This window comes from Gastrolobium bilobum, unplaced genomic scaffold (genome assembly GCF_033153095.1).
Source record: "Gastrolobium bilobum isolate Gb01-03AN ecotype WA unplaced genomic scaffold, APGP_CSIRO_Gbil_v1 utg16824, whole genome shotgun sequence".
NCBI classification, from domain to species: domain Eukaryota; kingdom Viridiplantae; phylum Streptophyta; class Magnoliopsida; order Fabales; family Fabaceae; genus Gastrolobium; species Gastrolobium bilobum.
The window spans coordinates 695,495-715,682 of record NW_026899360.1 but is presented as its reverse complement, the minus strand read 5'-3'; the positions used below and the strand labels follow the sequence as shown (position 1 = coordinate 715,682).

Here is a 20,188-nt window from a genome sequence, read left to right as displayed (position 1 = left end):
GAAAGAACCCAATATACTATAGCAGTCTTTGAAATACTTCCTTGTAAACTATATTAAGGGTACTATTCGTAACGCAACCATTTTCATCAAGTATCAATATCTTCAATCCATGCTTACTCTTTACTCTAGACAGTGCCACATATAATTGCCCATGAGTGAAGACAGGCTTAGGGAGATAAATTGCAACATGTGAAAGTGATTGTCCTTGACTATTGTTGATAGTCATGGCAAACGATACAATCAGGGGGAATTGTCTTCTTTGGAAATTTACAGGAAATGTATGACTCGATGGGCTCATCGTCATTCTAGGGATTAACACAGTTTCCCCTATATTGCTTCCTGTAAGTACAATTGCCTCAACAACATGATTCCCTAATTTTGTAATAAGCAATCTCGTGTCATTGCATAAACCTCTCGACTGATCAATATTTCTTAATAGCATTACTGGAACTTTAACTTTCAAGATTAATTTATTATCAGGAATCCCTGAGCATGATAATGTATTTAAGATCTCAGGGGTGATTTCATCATCCTCAACAGAGGAAGTCCCACTTTGCTTAAGAATTTTATCCGAACTCAAAAAAGTCCTTTCTTCACCAGGAATCATAGACATTAGGTGCTCGTTTAACATAGCAACATCGGACAATTTAGGAGTTAGAATATCACGTTCTTTAAAGAAGGTCTGATCCAAAATATTATCCAAGAGATTCGGATAAACAAAATTAACCATATCCGACAGCGGATCTTCCGATTCTCTAATCAGCAATTCATCTGGAATTGTTATAATAGATTCCCCATCAACATCATCTCCAAGATTACCATCCCCAACTTTAAGTAGCCACTCAGAAAATACTTTTATTTCCTCTAAATTGTGAGCGCTACTTCCAGAATTAAGACGCATGTTCTTGGTCAAAGTTAATAAATGACAATGGGACCATAGATGAGAAAAATTGATGGTTGCATGAACTATATCTTGTCTGCTGCCATGAGGAATGACAGGTAATATTTGCCGAAAGTCACCTCATAGAACAACAACTTTTCCACCAAATGGCATATCAACACAGCTTGTATCAGAAATTCTAAGAACATCTCTCAGTGTCCTATCCAGAGCCTCAAAGCAAAATCTATGTACCATTGGAGCTTCATCCCAAATGATTAACTTTGTTTTTTTACAGCAACTCAGCTATAGTAGATTTCGGCCTTATATTACACGTTGAATATTCATTGATTTGAATAGGAATACGAAATCTAGAATGCGTTGTTCGTCCTCCAGGAAGCAGAAGGGAAGCAATTCCGCTAGAAGCAACATTAAGTACGATTCCAGCTTTTGATCTAATAGATGCTGAAAGAGTATTCCAAATAAATGTTTTTCCTGTACCGCCGAACCCGTATAGGAAAAATAACCCTCCATTACCTGCCGTAACTGCTGAAACAATTTTATCATAAACAGCTTTCTGCTCATCAGTGAGGGAATTAATTAGTCTTTTATGCTCCTCTTCCAAAGCAAATCTGCCATACATTAATTCATCCAACACTAATCGATTTTGCATATCAAGCAAAGTTTCACTATTGATGCGTGGCATTGACGGATAATCAGAGAGGCATTTTCCATTGCTCTGCAGTACCTTATCAATTTCTTCAAGAGTTATGTGTTTTATAGACTCTTCTGTAAGAATTGCATCTGACAAAGCATAAAATTCAAAGGAAAAAAAATAAAAAAAAATAAAAAAGATAAAGTAATCAAAGAAAGAAAAGAGAGCGAAATAAGTACTAAAGCATCATTTGCTGAATGCGGGCAAAAAAAAAAAACAAAATAAGCACTAAAACAACATTTGCTGAATACGGGCAAAAAAAGCTAATAAGTACTAAGGAAGCATATGCTGATTTCGGTTAAACAAAAAAAAATTGTATGAAATATTATTATAACACGTACCTTGACGTCCTATTCTTTTCCTATGCCGATAAACAACGTCGTCGGATAAAAATTTCCAACACTCTTCCCAAACTTTTTCAGGTCTGTTCATTGAGTTGGCAAATAACAACAGAGCAAACAGACATCTAAGATAAGCAGCAGATCCCCAGGAATTTGCCTCCTTAATTGCATCAATGTACTCATTGTCATCATCCAGAAGTCCTAAAGAATAGCATGCATCCTTAAATGTAGGAAAAACCACGTCATTGATCGTTCTAAGATCTTCATAACTGGTGCAACCTCTTTGAAAATTAAGCAAGGTGCGAAGATATGAATCTTCTCCATTATTGGCAGAAAAACGATTTATCCTTCCAATGGAAAATCCTTTTTTTCTCGGATTCCATTCATGCGTTTTTTCTTTGAAAACAAATTCAGTCGGGTACTCTCCATAAACATTTAACTAAACATTTGTAAGTACCTCAGGTCGTCAAGCTCCAACACCACCATTTTTGTCTTCCTACCAGAAACCACACGATCACAAACTTTCTCAATTCCTGAGATTAAACCAATGACGTCTACAAAAAAAAACGCAGCAAAGAGTTTGTGAAAAAAATTATGCAATAATAAAAAACGAATACAGAAACATAAAAAACACAGTTAATGAAAAAAATAATGATACAGAATAAGATTACTCGTGACAAAACATTAAAAACACAAAACTATAACCGCAAAGAGTTTAAAAATAAGGAAATAGTCATGATACAGAATAAACCAATGACGTTTAAAAATTAAAAAAAGGCAGCAAAGAGTATGGGAAAAAAATAAAACCCGCAATAATTAAAAAAAGGATAACAGTGAGGAAGAATCTATTACCGACTAAATAAGGGGAGTCAAACGTTTCTTTCTCAATGATGTTATAATCAACAAAATCAAAATCACTCGCACAAATATCAGAAACAACAATCGATTTAACATCAGTCCTCAAGTTGAAAGACAAACGATACTGATGCTTGGTTGGCCTAAACACATCGCTATTGAATCCAACTCCAAATTTTTTTATAAAATAACACTCTCCTTCGTTGATTATATTCCGCACCTGCAAGGTACCTTTGACAGTGGCGTGGATCCTACCACCCTACAAAAGAATGGAGCCAACTTATGTCAACAACGTTAACTAAAATGATCAAAAAAAAGATGGAAGATTTTTAAAACACAGAACACAACATATTCATCCAATAAAACCATTTCAAGATTGTCCTCCAAATTTTTACGCTGAAAGTTAGGAACTTTCCAAGTCCGAACCACCTTCACCTTAATCCTCCAGTCCTCCTTGGCAGGATTAACATCCTTCAGAAAATCATATTTTGAACTCATATTTTGTGTAAGAAGAAAAAACAGAGAAGCAATCACCGACGTTGAAGAATAATGCGTATAAGGAATTGTATAAATGAGAGTGATTTATAGTTTTTGAATTAAACTGAATAAAGATTTAAAAAACAAAGATAACGACAAAAGAGTGACTCAGTAGTTATAAATGAGATTTTCATGGAATAAAACAGTCATTTGTTTTAATAACAATGAATATCCCAATTTTTTTTCAAAAAATGTAAAGATTTGAATTAAACTCAATAAAGGTTAAAAAAACGATTAGATTACATGATAACCATCAATTATTTAAAAAACAAAGATGACGACAAAAGAGTGATTCAGTAGTTATAAATGAGATTTTCATGGAATAAAACAGAAGTTTTTTCTAATAACAAAACACTCATACCTGATTCCACTGAATCAAGAGGTTAATAAAAGATTCAAATTTAAAAATCTGAAAATAAGGAACAAAGGTCGGGATATGTATAATTTTTTTTTTTACTAATTAATTTTTTTTGAGTAAATAGAATTGTATTCTTTAAAAAATGTGAAGTTTTTGAATTAAACTGAATAAAGATTTAAAAAACAAAGATAACGACAAAGAGTGATTTAGTAGTTATAAATCAATGAATATCCCGTTTTTTAACAGTCATTTCATGGAATAAAATAGTCATTTGTTTTAATAACAATGAATATCCTATTTTTTTTCAAAAAGCGTAAAGATTTGAATTAAACTGAATAAAGGTTAAAAAAAACGATTAGATTACATGATCAACATCAATTATTTAAAAAACAAAGATGACGTCAAAAGAGTGATTCAGTAGTTATAAATGAGATTTTCATGGAATAAAACAGTCATTTGTTTTAATAACAATGAATATCCCATTTTTTTTTTCAAAAAACGTAAAGATTTGAATTAAACTGAATAAAGGTTAAAAAAACGATTAGATTACATGATCAACATCAATTATTTAAAAAACAAAGATGACGACAAAAGAGTGATTTAGTAGTTATAAATGAGATTTTCATGGAATAAAACAGAAGTTTTTTCTAATAACAAAACACTCATACCTGATTCCACTGAATCAAGAGGTTAATAAAAGATTCAAATTTAAAAATCTGAAAATAAGGAACAAAGGTCGGAATATTTATATATTTTTTTTACTAATTAATTTTTTTTCGAGTAAATAGAATTGTATTCTTTAAAAAATGTGAAGTTTTTGAATTAAACTGAATAAAGATTTAAAAAACAAAGATAACAACAAAGAGTGATTAAGTAGTTATAAATCAATGAATATCCCGTTTTTTAACAGTCATTTCATGGAATAAAACAGTCATTTGTTTTAATAACAATGAATATCCTGTTTTTTTTCTTCAAAAAATGTAAAGATTTGAATTAAATTGAATAAATGTTAAAAAAACGATTAGATTACATGATCAACATCAATTATTTAAAAAACAAAGATGACGACAAATAGTGATTTAGTAGTTATAAATCAATGAATAAGCAATCTTGACCATTGATTTAAAGTAACAAATCCTGTCAATTGAAAATATAATTCTTTTTTGTATTTATTATATTCACCAATTTACCATTAAAGGAAACTTTTTTAAATGTTGTAGTGTGAACACATTGGTGAAATTGAACCACAGTGTGACACGTCAGCAAGGTTTCCACAGAATGGAATTCCTTTATAATATAAGACATCAATTATTTAAAAAACAAAGATGACGACAAAAGAGTGATTTAATAGTTATAAATGAGATTTTCATGGAATAAAACAGAAATTTTTTCTAATAACAAAACACCCATACCTGATTCCACTGAATCAAGAGGTTAATAAAAGATTCAAATTTAAAAATCTGAAAATAAAGAACAAAGGTCGGGATATGTATAATTTTTTTTTTTACTAATTAATTTTTTTTCGAGTAAATAGAATTGTATTCTTTAAAAAATGTGAAGTTTTTGAATTAAACTGAATAAAGATTTAAAAAACAAAGATAACGACAAAGAGTGATTAAGTAGTTATAAATCAATGAATATCCCGTTTTTTAACAGTCATTTCATGGAATAAAACAGTCATTTGTTTTAATAACAATGAATATCCTTTTTTTTCTTCAAAAAACGTAAAGATTTGAATTAAACTGAATAAAGGTTAAAAAAGCGATTAGATTACATGATCAACATCAATTATTTAAAAAACAAAGATGACGACAAAGAGTGATTTAGTAGTTATAAATCAATGAATAAACAATCTTGACCATTGATTTAAAGTAACAAATCCTGTCAATTGAAAATATAATTCTTTTTTGTATTTATTATATTCACCGATTTACCATTAAAGGAAACTTTTTTAAATGTTGTAGTGTGAACACATTGGTGAAATTGAACCACAGTGCGACACGTCAGCAAGGTTTCCACAGAATGGAATTCCTTTATAATATAAGATTATTATTTTATTATTCTTATTAATGGCCTGTTTGGTGTGACGTATAAGGCATGATAGTATAAGCTTATACTATACGTTATGACATTTTCAGTTGTTTGGTGTTACCATCGTATAGTATAAGCTTATACAGCATAATCCCTTAATACATCAAAACGATGTATAACTTAGGTCTTGTTTGGTGCATAGTATTGGATAAGGCCTGATAGCATAAGACGTGACAGTATAAGACCTGATTGTATAAGATTTGATTAAATTTTAATGCTATCCAGCGTTTGGTATGGTATTGTATAAGATAATATCTTCCAATATATTAAAAATTAATATATTAAAAAAAATTATTTTAATATATTAATATTGAAATGATATATTAGTTCTTGAAAATTGTACTTATAAGCGATATTAATACATCAACCTCTTATCAGGCCTAATCCCTCACCCTTAGGGCCTGTTTGGTGTGATGTATAAGGCCTGATAGTATAAGCTTATACTATACATTAATGAATTTTCAGTTGTTTGGTGTAATCATTGTATAGTATAAGCTTATATAGCAGATCCCCTAATACATCAAAATGATGTATAACTTAATCAAGCCTAGAGAGGTGGGATTATACCTGATAAGGAATTGATGTATTAGCCTAATCCCATCCCATTCTTCTCTTTCCCATTGTAACCTTTTACCCTTAACCCCCCTTCTTCCCCACCCCGTTGTAATCTCATTTCTTCTTCTTCTCAAATCACATCAGTGTAGAAAGTTGTAACAAAATTGAATTCTGATTTTTCAAATTGTTACAATAATAACAACGAAACCTTGATGCTAGTGCCAGCTTGGGAGGGAAACATTGTCCCCATTTTAACACATTGTGTTTGTATTGACGGAGATCCCAAAACTTGCCTCCCATTCTAATTTATGCATTTATCTTCTATAATCTGCAATCAAATCCAGAGACGCATTCATCGTAAGATCTATTCATGCTCGAATCATCAAATAGGGCTTTCGCATGAGTGTTTTCTTGATGAACAACCTCCTCAATTTCTATGCTAAAATTGGTTCCTTCTCTGATGTTCACCGCGTGTTCGGTGAAATGCCCCTTAAGACCTCGTTCTCTTGGAACACCATTTTCTCCGATTATGCTAAAGGGGCGACATGGAAGCTGCACACTGTGTGTTTGATGAAATTCCTCAACCTGATTCAGTCTCCCAATAATAGTTTTTTGTTAAAATATTAATTTTTATTTCTACAAAATTTATTTATTTTTTAGACATACTAAATTAATATCATATGACATATATAGAAGAATTATATAAAAAAATTATTAAAGGGTATCTTTGTCAAAAATATCTTTTTTATCCTATATAGTATTATACAGTGCATTACCAAACACTGGATAATATTATTTTATACAATACATTATCTTATACAATGTCATGCCAAACGTTGGATAGTATTAAAATCTAATCAGGGCTTATACTATCAGGCCTTATACTATCAGGTCTTATACTATCAGGTCTAATCTTATACTATGCACCAAATATGCCCTTAGGTCGGATTAAGTTATACATCGTTTTGATGTATTAAGGGGTCCTGCTGTATAAACTTATACTATACGATGGTCACACCAAACAACTGAAAATGTCATAACGTATAGTATAAGCTTATACTATCAGGTCTTATACGTTACACCAAACAGGGCCTTAATCCGGCCTAGGAGTGAGGGATAAGGCTGATAAGAGATTGATGTATTAACATCGTTGACCAATGTAATTCTCAAAAATTAATATATTATTTTAATATTAATCTATTAAAATAAAAATAAATTTTTCAATATATTAATTTTTAAAATATTGAATATTTTTATTTTTATAAAAATTAATTTATATTTTGGACACACTAATATAAAAATTAATATCATATGACATTTTTTGAAGAATTATATAAATTCTTTATTAAAGGATATTTTTATTAAAAATATTTATTTTTATCATATATAGTATTATACAATGCATTACCAAATACTAGATGATATTATCTCATATAATATATTATTTTATACAATACCGTGCTAAATGTTGGATAATATTAAAATTCAATAATATCTTATACAATCAGGCCTTATCCTATACTATGTACCAAACAAGCCCAAAATGTTTATATCCTTAATCTTGATTATTGATCTTATTTATATCTATTGATATAAAAAAATTTATTCTTATATCGTACGCGTGTGAACAATTTTGTTTTTACAAAATTAAATTACAGCTCCAAAGCGTGATAATGTCTTAATTGCAAACGACTCCTCGTCTCTCTCTCTCTCTCTCTCTCCTAGCCTTATTTATCAGCCGTCACTGCTATCTCTGAATTTCGCCCTTTCTTCTTCTTCTTGTTCTTCTCAGTTCTTACTCTGCTGTTGTCATTTCTGAATTTCAAAGCTTATTCGAGGATGTTATCGGAGTTGGGAAACGACGCTTTCTGATTTCTGTTCCTCATCGTAACCGCGACACTCGCAGGTCTCATCCTCCAATTTAACATCATAAAAAGGTACCTGAGATCCTTTCCCCTATTTTCCCTAAGATTTAATTGCATGTCTTCGTACTTCTCTTAACATATCATTTCTCCTCTATGTTTATGCCTATTTCGATCGTGTTCTCCAAACTATCTTCGTTTTTTTTTTTACTGATATAAGATGGCTTTAGTTTAGCATTTAGGGATTTAATAATCTGTGGAAAATAATTAACAAAACAAGGGGATAAATGTATCATTTGAATTAATTGTAACATGCATTTTATAATTTGACATGTGAGTGTATATTGGACATGAATTTGGGTGGTGCATGACCTTCAGAGTCATCAAGAGGAATGGAAACATCAGTCAATAACGGTCATTCAAATGGGGACTGCAATTTCCTTGCTCAGCCCATGTATAAGCGGCGGAAAGTTTCTGCTATTCGTGATTTCCCAGAACAATGTGGACCACTTGCTTCAAGGATTGATCCAGTGTTAAAGGTAGATAGTGCTGGTTTTGGTTCTGCTAATGGTACAGTTGTTGAGGATAAGAATGGTGAACATTTAGGGGGTGAAGCTGCTGGAACTTCCAAGTATGAAGATGATTCTCGGCATTCTGAGTTTGAAAAGGATTCGTTTCTTACTGAGACTCTTGGCCAAACAATTGAATCTAGTTTGAAGAAGGAAAGTTCTGTGGCCTCATCTCATCACACGGATGGGCCTACATTGGGAAATGATGAACCTGCAGAAGTGAAGTTGTTGGACATAGAAGCTTTGGATACAACTGTGAACTCTGTAAAATGTGACTCCTCTTATATGTCAAAGTCATCTTCTCCGGTGGGTGAGGCGGCTTTGTCAAGTTTTTCAAATTCCTTATCATCCGATGTCAATATAGATGGTTCCAGTGCTTATTTGGTGGAGGCTGTAACTAGAAGGTATCTTCCTCGAAGAAAAGTTTCGGTTCTCAGAGACTTTCCTCCTTTTTGTGGACGCGATGCTCCATCTCTAAGTAAGGATGAGCCTCTAAAGAGGATCTCTTCATTGAGTAACAAGAGAGCTCGTCAACAGGACTTGGCTGTAGATGACAATCCGTTGAAAAAAGTAGCAGTCACTGATGTGAAAGAAGTGGAAGATAACATTCAAGATGAGTGTGGTTCTAAGGGAAAGTTTGTGGACATCGTTCAAGCTGATTCTGAAGGGAATGCTACAGGGAGAGTGAAGAAGCTGGATGTATTTGAACCATCTTCTGGGATTAAACTGGAAAAAACAAAAGAAAAGTACATTGCGCATTTTGAAAAAAGTAATCGTCATCAGGTTGAAATAAAATCCAAGGCAGTGGTTAAAGATGAAGTCCAAAGACCTGAGACAAAACCTTTGAATGTGTCAAGTAGTAAGCATGAGTTGAAAAGAGAGCTCAAAGGATTGCAGATCTCATCAGACAGGAAAGTAGTGCTGGGTTTGATGGCAAAATCAGAATGTCCTTTGAGTTCTGATAAAGGTTCCTCCAAATTTAAATTGATTGGTGGTACGGATGAAAGCAAGGGAAAGAAAGTTGGTGTTAATGCACGGCCTGACAGGTCTAAGGTTGCTATCAAGACTAAAGACGGACTGAATCATTCTGGGCAGAAGCCTTTGAAAAAGAAAAAAGAAGATGCTGCTTCTGACGGTATGGGTCAACTAGAAATTTGGGAAAAGAAGGATTCTCTTCATTCTGAGCAGAAGCCTTTGAAAAAGGAAAAAGGAAATGCTGCTTCTGATGGTATGGGTCAATTAGTAATTTGGGAAAAGAAGGATTCTCTTGACCCTAATGAAAATATTGAAGACTTTCAGGTTGCCCGGAAATCACATGGTCACCATGTAACTATTCCTCCTCATAATTTCAGTGGACATGACAATGACTCAAATGTGACCCGTAATAAAGTGAGGGAAACATTACGCCTGTATCAAGCTGTTTCTAGAAAGCTTTTGCAGGAAGTTGAAGCAAAACCAAAAGACCGAGAAAATACTCCCAAGAGGATTGATTTACAAGCGGCAAAGATCCTTAAGGGGAAAGAGAAATATATTAACACAGGCAAGCAGATCTTGGGATCTGTCCCTGGAGTTGAAGTTGGTGATGAATTTCAATATAGGGTGGAGCTTAATATAATTGGCCTTCATCGCCAGACTCAGGGTGGCATAGATTATGTGAAGCACAATGGTAAGATCCTAGCAACTAGTATTGTTGCATCCGGGGGCTATGCTGATGAGTTGGATAATTCGGATGTCTTGATATATACAGGGCAGGGTGGGAATGTGATGAACACCGATAAAGCACCTGTAGATCAGAAGCTTGAGCGGGGCAATCTTGCTTTGAAGAACAGTAGCGAGGAAAAAAATCCTGTTAGGGTGATACGAGGGTATGAATCAATGGATGGAAATGGTAAGACATATGTTTATGATGGACTCTATCTAGTTGATTCATGTTGGCAGGATATGGGGCCACACGGGAAGCTGGTTTATAAGTTTCGCTTGCGAAGAATCCCAGGTCAACCAGAGCTTGCTTTGAAGGAAGTGAAGAAATCTAAAAAGTTCAAAACAAGAGAAGGCCTATGTGTTGATGATATTTCTTATGGGAAAGAGCGAATTCCCATATGTGCTGTGAACACCATAGATGATGAAAAACCCCCAACATTTAAATACATAACTAGCATGATATATCCTGATTGCGATCTCATTCCTCCGGAAGGATGTGGTTGTATTGATGGATGCTCTGACTTAAAGAAATGTTCTTGTGTAGTAAAAAATGGGGGAGAGATCCCTTTCAATCATAATGGGGCAATTGTAGAGGCAAAGCCTCTAGTCTATGAGTGTGGACCTTCTTGCAAGTGCCCTTCAACATGCTACAATAGAGTCAGCCAACTTGGTATAAAGTTTCAACTTGAAATTTTTAAAACCAATTCAAGGGGATGGGGTGTGAGATCCCTAAATTCCATCCCTTCAGGAAGTTTTATCTGCGAATATTTAGGAGAGCTTCTTGAAGAAAAGGAAGCCGAACAAAGAACTGGTAATGATGAGTATCTTTTTGATATTGGAAATAACTTCACCAACAGTACTCTTTGGGATGGACTTTCGACCCTTATGCCTGATACACAGTCAAGTTCTTGTGAAGTTGTGAAGGAGGGTAGCTTCACCATTGATGCCGCCCAGTTTGGTAACGTGGGGAGATTCATCAACCATAGTTGCTCCCCTAATCTTTATGCTCAGAATGTCCTTTTTGATCATCATGACAATAGGATTCCTCACATTATGCTCTTTGCTGCTGAGAACATTCCTCCCTTGCAAGAGTTGTCTTACGATTACAATTATACGATAGATCAAGTCCGTGATTCTAGTGGCAATATAAAAAAGAAGGCTTGCTATTGTGGTTCTGTGGATTGTACAGGTAGGATGTATTGAGGCCTGCCATGGTTAATCGTTGGAAAATTGATCTTTTACCTTCTCAATTCAAACTCAGTTTATATGCAGAAAAGTTTTCCAATTTAATTTTGAACTACATGATAATCGTTGCTTTCTCTACCTGTATGCATATAATCTCGTTTAAATGTTGCATTGTCCACCTGTATGTATATATAATCTTTGTTAGCCCACTCATGCTCTCTTCTTCTCTCTTCACTCCCTAACCCTGTCATCTTCGTCATCCCCGTCTCTCTCCAGTTGCGGAGCCTGCAAATCCTATGCTTATGGTGGCTTACAAGCAACAAAACAACATCAGACACTTTTATGATATATTTTGGTTAGCTTGAGTTAGTTTTAACCAGTAGTTATTTCATTTGGTTAATTTATAACTTTATATATTTTGGTTCTTGTAAGGAGACAAAAAAAATCTCAAGTGCATATTCTAGTGTGGAAAATAGTTTCTTTGCGAAAATATAAAGATAAAACTACATACAATTGGTTCTTATTCTTACCAATTGATTCTTATTCTTACTCTTAGAAGTCGATGAGTGTTGTGTACTCACTTTATTTTTTACTATTCATAGTGCATTCTCTTTCCTCTGTTTTTTCTGTACAATTACACTTCGAAACGCTCCCTGAATCCAACTTCAATAGCATTTAAGATCAATGGCCAATGTTGTACATGGTTAAATCAAATATCATAGCTCAGTTGATGTATGAGAGCTGAACAATTGAAAATGAGTATATGTTTGATCTTCTTCAGTATTATTTTTGGGAGAGATTTAAAGTCTTAATCCTGGATCCGCTCCAAACAAGATTGTTCAATCCTGTATTTTACATATCCATACGATTGAGTCCTTGGGTTTCTGAAATAGTGTAAAGTGCTTCGAATCATTGCTATTTGACTCGGACCCGTCCGCTTATGCAATCTTTTTTATGTGAGCCCGCTTAGCTTAGAGGTTAGAGCATCGCATTTGTAATACGATGGTCATCGGTTCTCCGTAGAAAATACCTGTGGTTTATCCAAAAAAATAAAAAAAGTTAAAAAAAAATCAATGGCCTATAGTTCACATTAGACAGTACCTCAAACCCAATAAGACTAGTGATGAAAGGGGTGTTCGTGCTCCTTCTAATCCGATCTACAGCCTTCTAATACAAAATTTGAATGAGTCTAAAAGCTTAGAGATAAGAATTGTTAGAACCCACAAATAAAAAAATAGTGTCAAATTTAGCATCAAATATGAATTAATTTTAGTTACGCAAACATAAAATGATCTTTATATTTAGTTTCCAAAAAAAAAAAATGTTAGTTACGCAAAGCAAAAACTCTTATAGAAGTAAAATGAACCAAATTTTTTACGAGCTAAAGTTGTAGGGAGTAGTTGCACTTTTTCATTTTTTAATAAAAAAAATGTCTTCAACAAAAAAAATCAAACGAGGCCTAAATATTCGCTTCCATCCTTCCTCCTTTTGAGTGCTATTTGGAGAAGGGAAAAGAGGGAAAGCTTACCTCTCGTACTTCCATTATTCTTTTGGTTTGAAGAATATCCTTAAGCTAAACCAAATAGAATGGCCATTTCGTTGATTGATTTGTACTTGTTCTAATCGGTATATTGGGCTAAGACCTGGCCTAATTTCCTAAAATTCCATAGCAATCTCTCCGTGCATAACTGGTTCAGGGTTATCCCATCAAATTAGAAAATATATTGTAAAAGGTGTCCTCAATCCCCCACAATCAGATGATTCTCTACTTATTTGGATACAATTAAAAGGCACGCATTCTCCACCCTATTTTCTTATGACTTGAGTGCCTAAGTAATAGAGCACCACCACCAACCACAGTAAAACAAAATGAAAAAGAATATCGTTAAGTATTCATAGCCAACAAAACCAAAACTGGAGTTGTTTATATTTTATTTTCCCCAACATTCCACTAAGTGGGATGCCAGAGTTGTTAGGTATGAACCATGCTTTTTTTAATAAACATTAGTTACATTTCTTTATGTTATTTATACCAGTAATTGATTTACGGATAATGAATTAATTTCAAGATATATGATTTTTCCATTATAATAGGTTGTTCAAAAGGATTTCCTAGGTGGTTTGGCCAATAGTGGGCCAAGAAATACTGAATAATGATATTTTACCTCTACGAAATATCAGATGAAATAAAACAGATTTTTTTTTTCATATGAAACCTAATCGTATAGATGATTGGTATCTAGGGTAAATAAAATTACTTTACTTGGCTTATTCATGGCACTTAATACTAAGTGACTCTATTAAGGATTGTACTTTGCGAGATATTTTTTGGTGGATCTGGAACATGATGGTCACTTCTCAAAATAGAAAAAAAAAAAAGGGATTGAGAGGGGGAAAACCAAAAAGAGAGGGATAAAAATGAAATAATATTTTCTATTTATGAAAAAAGGATCATTGAATAAGTAGTAGACTGGAGCATACTAAATTTTTCCGTAATTTGCCAGCCTAATACGTACGATATATCAATTTAATTTTAACAATATCAAGGTTCAAGGAAATACCATTAAGAGAGAAAAGGTACATTGTATTTTATTCATATACCATGTTGATTCAAATGTTAAGTACATGAATCCCCACAGTTTTAGTCCCCAATACAAAGAGCACTACCTTCACCCACCACATTGGAACATTCTTAGATTCACAAACTATAAAATACTAGTCATATATATAGTCGCTATCTATTACTTGTGCTCTGAAAAGTGACTTTTCTTTTTAACCAAGCTGAATTTCTGTGTCATAAATAGCTCCAGCCTTCCATTCAAAAGAGAGAGCATTCTTGGACTCCACCCAATACAGCCCTGCACTACCACTTACTTGGAACCTCAACTTGATGTCACCGCTAGGAGGGTTAGCAGCATCAAACACCGCCCCAAAGGCCCTACGCATTGGCCTCCACTCTTTGCAGTCTTCCTACTCCATTAACATATTTAATTTCAAATTAAATAATTGATTATTAACACTCTCAATTCTCAAATTAAGTATATATGGAAAAAAATTTGCAGGGTACAATTATCATACCTTAATAACTCCTCATGCATATTAAATTAAGATTCAAATCAACAAATATATATATATATATATTTATATACCTGCCACAACTCCATAGCAGTCACATCGTATGTTCCGCCAACATAGAGAACGAGAATGGCTAAGTAGTGAGGGTTTCTGCTGCGATCATGGACCTTAAGCACGACGTTATTATTGCCACCGTAATTGCAAGGAACCCTTTTGTATTCTACATCAATCACACCATATTTGAAAAGCTCTGCAGATGCATCATCGTTTCTACCTAATCTTGAATAGCCACGTGGACTCATGATGAAGTCTGTTCTGTCTCCGACGCCATAATCTGTCACCACCACGTATGCTCCATACTCATCACAGTATTGTGGTATTTTGCACCTAACCTGATTTTCCGTCATTTATATTTGTTAAATAAACATAATCTTGGAGGCTAACAAGGTTTTTCTTTTATATTATATATATTTTTTGAGTCTCTTCAACTTGGTTCATCTTTCAGACTAATCTAGTTTGAGCACTATCAGACCCATATAGAGGGAGTGGCTCTTTCAAGACCATTTTTTTTTTATTTCCAATGCTTGAACACGAGACCTCTGCTTAAGGAACACAAGCTCATTACCACTTGTGTTAATGGTGTTTGATTATATATTATATATTTTGTTTCTATGATGAAGTCTTCTTTCACTATGGATTATATTAATGAGCTTTAAACCTCTCATATTGTAAGAAATGGATAGATCTCATGCTACAGATTCAAAGTCATGACATGTTTCACATTTTTTATAAAAAAAATTTACAACATGAAAGATTAGTTGCAGAAAGTTTTCTTCTCCTATCGGAGAAGATGATTTCCTTATATTAATTATAGGAAATGCTTTTTTCATATTATATGAGAAAGCTTTTTACATATTACATACCTATTGAAATCTAAACCAATATTTTTTTAAAAAAAAAATTTAGTTGCGGAGCGCACCTAATTATGTCTCTACATGAGCAATGTTTTCTCATTTAACATGAAAAAAAACATTTTCCATTAATTATTTAAAGAAAGAAAAGAGATTATCATATATATGATTTAAAGGATCAAGGTAATCAATTCTAAAAGAAATCTCTTTATGTTTATTTTATTTAGTGGCCTTAACGACATGGAATATGAATGTCAATAAACTATTATTTTCAAATGAAAAAGGCATGTTTTGAGCTACTAATATTCATTATGAAGCCGACTACAATAGTAAAACTTTTCTTAATTTGTTCATAAAATTAAAGTATTTAAGTAGAGTTACCTGATAGCATGCACCGCAGCCAGATCCATTCTTCCATAGCCAAGACACGCCTGCGACACTGCCATCGTTTACCGTCTTGCCATAATCGTCAAAGCCACAAGCTCCCCCTAAAACATATTATCAATTGACCATTAATATCGTTTATATGTTATGCGATGTTGTTAAAGAAATATAAAATAATTAATATAACTTTATCTAATAGTTTAATTAGTTATTGAATTGAAATAATTATACACATTGTATCATAGTCTCCGTAAATAAATAATTACAAATTCATTTATCTTACTGTTACTATTTTATTAATAGAAATAATTAAATATTATAGAATTTCTCTAACAAAAGTATTGTAATGTTTAGGTTACACATTTTATTATCCACAAATAATGCACCATCATGTACTAAAAATAATAATAATAATGCACCTTCAAGGAGGAGCATGCATTACCAAAAGTAAATTCTTCAAATAAATTTTCCTTGCATATATAGAAAACTAATTGCAGTTTCAAAACTAATGATATATAGGTACATATATTACATGTACGCTGACAATATAGAAATGCGTTTGGTCATGTACTAAAATAAAGAAAAAAGAAAAAAGAAATGTGTTTTGTACAGACACAATATATAAGCAAAAGCAAGTGCAATTACGGATAGAAGATGAGGATCACGTACTTGGATTTCCATAGCAATCTGGGCTACCGAAAAAGGTGGCTCTGGAGCACGTAAAAGTGTCCTGAGAGGTACACATGGCAGGTAAGAGCAGTGTCACACAAAGAAGGCCAAGTTGGTGCTTAAAATTCAGTTCCATGTTAAATGACAAATTATCAAGCACAAAGAGGAGAGAAATGCAGCAAGTGTTTAGGACTTAGGAGTGATCAAGAGAAGGCTTAATTGATGAGATAGAAAGCAAAAATAGGGAGTCATATTTATAGCACAGTCTCGTGGTGGTAGCCAATTCTTTTTATTTTTTTCTTCCACTTGGGAATATAAAGTATAGACAGCAAGAGGATTGGAATAATGACGTGTCTGTGTAGACCCCTATGGTTGAACCCCTCAAGGGCCAGGTTCAATATATATAATATTAGAACCAATTTATTATTACAATGGCAAAATGCCTAACTTTGTTCTATTGTAACACTTGTTTTGGAAGATCGATCCATGCACTTGCAAATCAACTCGATCAGGGTTCGGGATCCTGGTAGAAATCTTAACAAAAGGAAATAATTAATACAAAGAATATATTGGTAGATACTCTTTTATGTATCTATCTTGTGCCCATTTTTCATTTTTGAAATTTCATCTTATACAACCAGTATTGTTAAAATCGCGATTTTAATCGTAGGATCGTTCCATCCTACGATTTTTTAGCAGCAAACGATACTAACTGCACGAAGAATCGTGTATTTGTAAGATCGAGTGAAACCGCCTTGCAAGATAGTGAAATCGTTTGAATTGGAGCGGGTCTCAAGATTATTTTCTCCATTTTTATCTTGGTATGATAGATTCAAACAACTAACAAGGAAGATGGAAATATAAAAAGTACATAAAAATCTTAAACTGTATTCGCATATCTACCGCGTGCGTAGCACTTAAGAGTTTGTTGGGAAAAAGAGCGTATCTATATAATGCAATAGCGAAATAAAAACAAATGTTTACAAAAAAAGAAGAAAAAAGAGATAGGACATAATAATTTTTTATGTACAAAACCATTCAAAAAACCACAAGTAGGTTCAAATCATCTACTATAATAATAGTAGGACTATAAATAGATATTCTTTACCAATATACCACTATAGGATTACAAACAATTTATTCACCCACTCAAAGGATGAAATATAAGGTTTATCTCTTACAAAAAAAAATATATGGATCTGAATCCTCTCATGTTAAGAAAATATATGATATAGTCATGTGTGGATAATAACCATACAAAGGTGGATCAATGATAATAAAGGAAGAGAGAAAAAAAATATTGAAATAGATAGTTACAAAATCATAACCATTGATTTATCTTTGTATGATTGTGATCTTTCACATGACGATGTCATTTTTTTTATATGAGAAGATTCATTTCCACTCTCTATTTAGTGAAAATGAATTCTAACACTTTCACAGGTGTTTTTCTCTCTAGTTTGAGAGGATGACATCTCTCATACTCTTTACTCGATGATGTGATTATTTCAACTTGTTAGAGAATTGCTTTGCCCTTTTCTCATGGAGGATTATTCTGTCTCAACTTGTTTATCATATCTCCTCCCCTATTTATAGATGGTTATTAGGATTTCCTTCATTATCCTAGATTCTTCATTATTTAACGTAGAGGATTTCAATACAACATTTCATTCTTTCACAGAATCTTGTCATTTTTCCGATGGATAGAAACTTCACAAGACGAACAATCCAATAATCTATCTAATTAAGCAAAAATAACTCCAACACATTCTTTTCTGAAGTTTTTTTTATTTTCCCTATACATAAAAACTTAAGAAGACACTAAGCTTTCAAGAAATAACTCCAAAAGAGATTGATGTTTCCGTCGACTAAAAAAGACAGAAAATTAGAAGAACGGGTAATTTATCTTAATGAGCATGTGCTTCAATTCAAATATCTAATAATTGCTGAAAAGGCTTGACATCAGTGATATATCTGATTATCTTATAGAAATTAAGGGTTTGATTTTCTATAAGATAGCTGATCCCTTTTTTCCATCTCCTAATCAAAGATACTTGAGATAATTTATCTCTATTAATTAGGGAAATCCTTTACCCAATTATATAACCACCTGTTTTATTTCTAAAGCTAAAAAGTTGTTATCAAATATTTTTAGAGTAAATATCATTTTTGGTCTTCAGCAAATTTTACGATGCCCGCTTTAGTCCCTAGCAAATAAAAAATTTAGTTGTGATCCCTAAAAAATTCAAAATAGACCAATTTAGTTGAAATCGTGGCCCCTCACAAATTCAAAAAAGACCCATATTAGTCCCTCAAAAGAATTAAAATGGATCCACTTTGAATTTCTTAAGGACCACGAATAACCTTTTTATTTGCTAGGAACTAAAGCGGACATCATAAAATTTGCTGACGACCGAAAATGGTATTTATTCATATTTTTAAGATAAAATATTAGAGGGAATAAAAATCAAAATCCAGATTCAATGGTATAAAAAATACGAAAAATGTTTGTTCTTTTAAATAACACAACTTATATTCTTTCACTCTCACAAAGAAGTGGGACCCACACTTTTATATTTTTTTGTCTACTCTCCCTCCTTCTTTATCTATCTTTTCTCTCACTTAAAATGACACAACTTTACATCCTTTAAAATAATACACATTTTTTCATAAAAAATATATATAAATAAAGGAATGACATAAACAACTAGATTAGATTAATTTATTATCCAAAAAAAAAAAGGATTAATTTATTTTATTCAATCCGATTGGAGGACTGTCACACTGGTACCAACATCGATTGTAACGTAGTAAAACATCTAACAGCCACGTTTGGTTCTAACGCTCCTAGTGCATCAGTCCACTCGGCTCTCGCCGATTCGTTAATTAGTATGAGCACAAGCTGTAACCCAATTCAACTTTGGAGTTTGGACGCCTTAAGGGCAAATCAAATCAAATCATTTTTATTTTTTTTAATAATCCAGAGGTATCCCTACATTACTTTTTTGAGTTTTTCATCTAAAGAAGAGTGAGACTAATTTCACTTGAAGAAATGCGGATGTGATTTTGCTTTGATTCCCAAATAATTTCAAAATTTTACTTTAACTAATGTTTAAATATTTACGAAAACAAAACCTTGGAAACTAAGGGTGTGTTTGAACGTGTTTTTGTTTTTTTGTTTTCAAAAACTATTTTAAGAATGAAGTTTGAAAACTGATTTTGAGAGTAAAAAAATAATAAAACTTGTTTGAATATGGTTAGTTTAAAAGTTATAAAGAAGATGTAATTATTTACAAAAATGTCATTAATGAATTCTCAGATTTACAAAAATACCACCGTAAAATAATTTAAAATAAAAAAATTAATTTAATTACGAAAATGTCATTAATGAATCCCCTTATTTACCAAATTGCCACCGCACAAAACTAAAAATTACAAAACAACTTTGTAAAACATGTAAAACTTGTTTTACTTTTTCGATTTCCAAAACTAAAAAGCAGACA

General features: G+C 32.6%; 3 protein-coding genes across 3 annotated transcripts; 1 reads left to right on the top strand and 2 right to left on the bottom strand.

Moving 5' to 3' along the window:
• Positions 1-209: 209 nt before the first annotated feature.
• On the bottom strand, positions 210-901 carry LOC133289913 (uncharacterized). The gene is made up of 2 exons (XM_061487941.1): positions 446-901; positions 210-305 (listed from the first exon to the last, which is right to left on the bottom strand). The coding sequence occupies exons 1-2, from the start codon at positions 899-901 to the stop codon at positions 210-212; spliced, it is 552 nt and encodes a 183-aa protein (XP_061343925.1).
• A 7,154-nt stretch (positions 902-8,055) lies between these two features.
• Positions 8,056-11,974, top strand: LOC133289923 (histone-lysine N-methyltransferase, H3 lysine-9 specific SUVH6-like). Its single transcript, XM_061487955.1, has 2 exons — positions 8,056-8,266; positions 8,570-11,974. The coding sequence occupies exon 2, from the start codon at positions 8,584-8,586 to the stop codon at positions 11,662-11,664; it is 3,081 nt and encodes a 1,026-aa protein (XP_061343939.1). The 5' UTR covers positions 8,056-8,266; positions 8,570-8,583; the 3' UTR covers positions 11,665-11,974.
• A 2,444-nt stretch (positions 11,975-14,418) lies between these two features.
• Positions 14,419-16,825, bottom strand: LOC133289912 (expansin-like B1). The gene is made up of 4 exons (XM_061487940.1): positions 16,686-16,825; positions 16,014-16,120; positions 14,796-15,113; positions 14,419-14,616 (listed from the first exon to the last, which is right to left on the bottom strand). The coding sequence occupies exons 1-4, from the start codon at positions 16,819-16,821 to the stop codon at positions 14,419-14,421; spliced, it is 759 nt and encodes a 252-aa protein (XP_061343924.1). The 5' UTR covers positions 16,822-16,825.
• Positions 16,826-20,188: the final 3,363 nt, after the last annotated feature.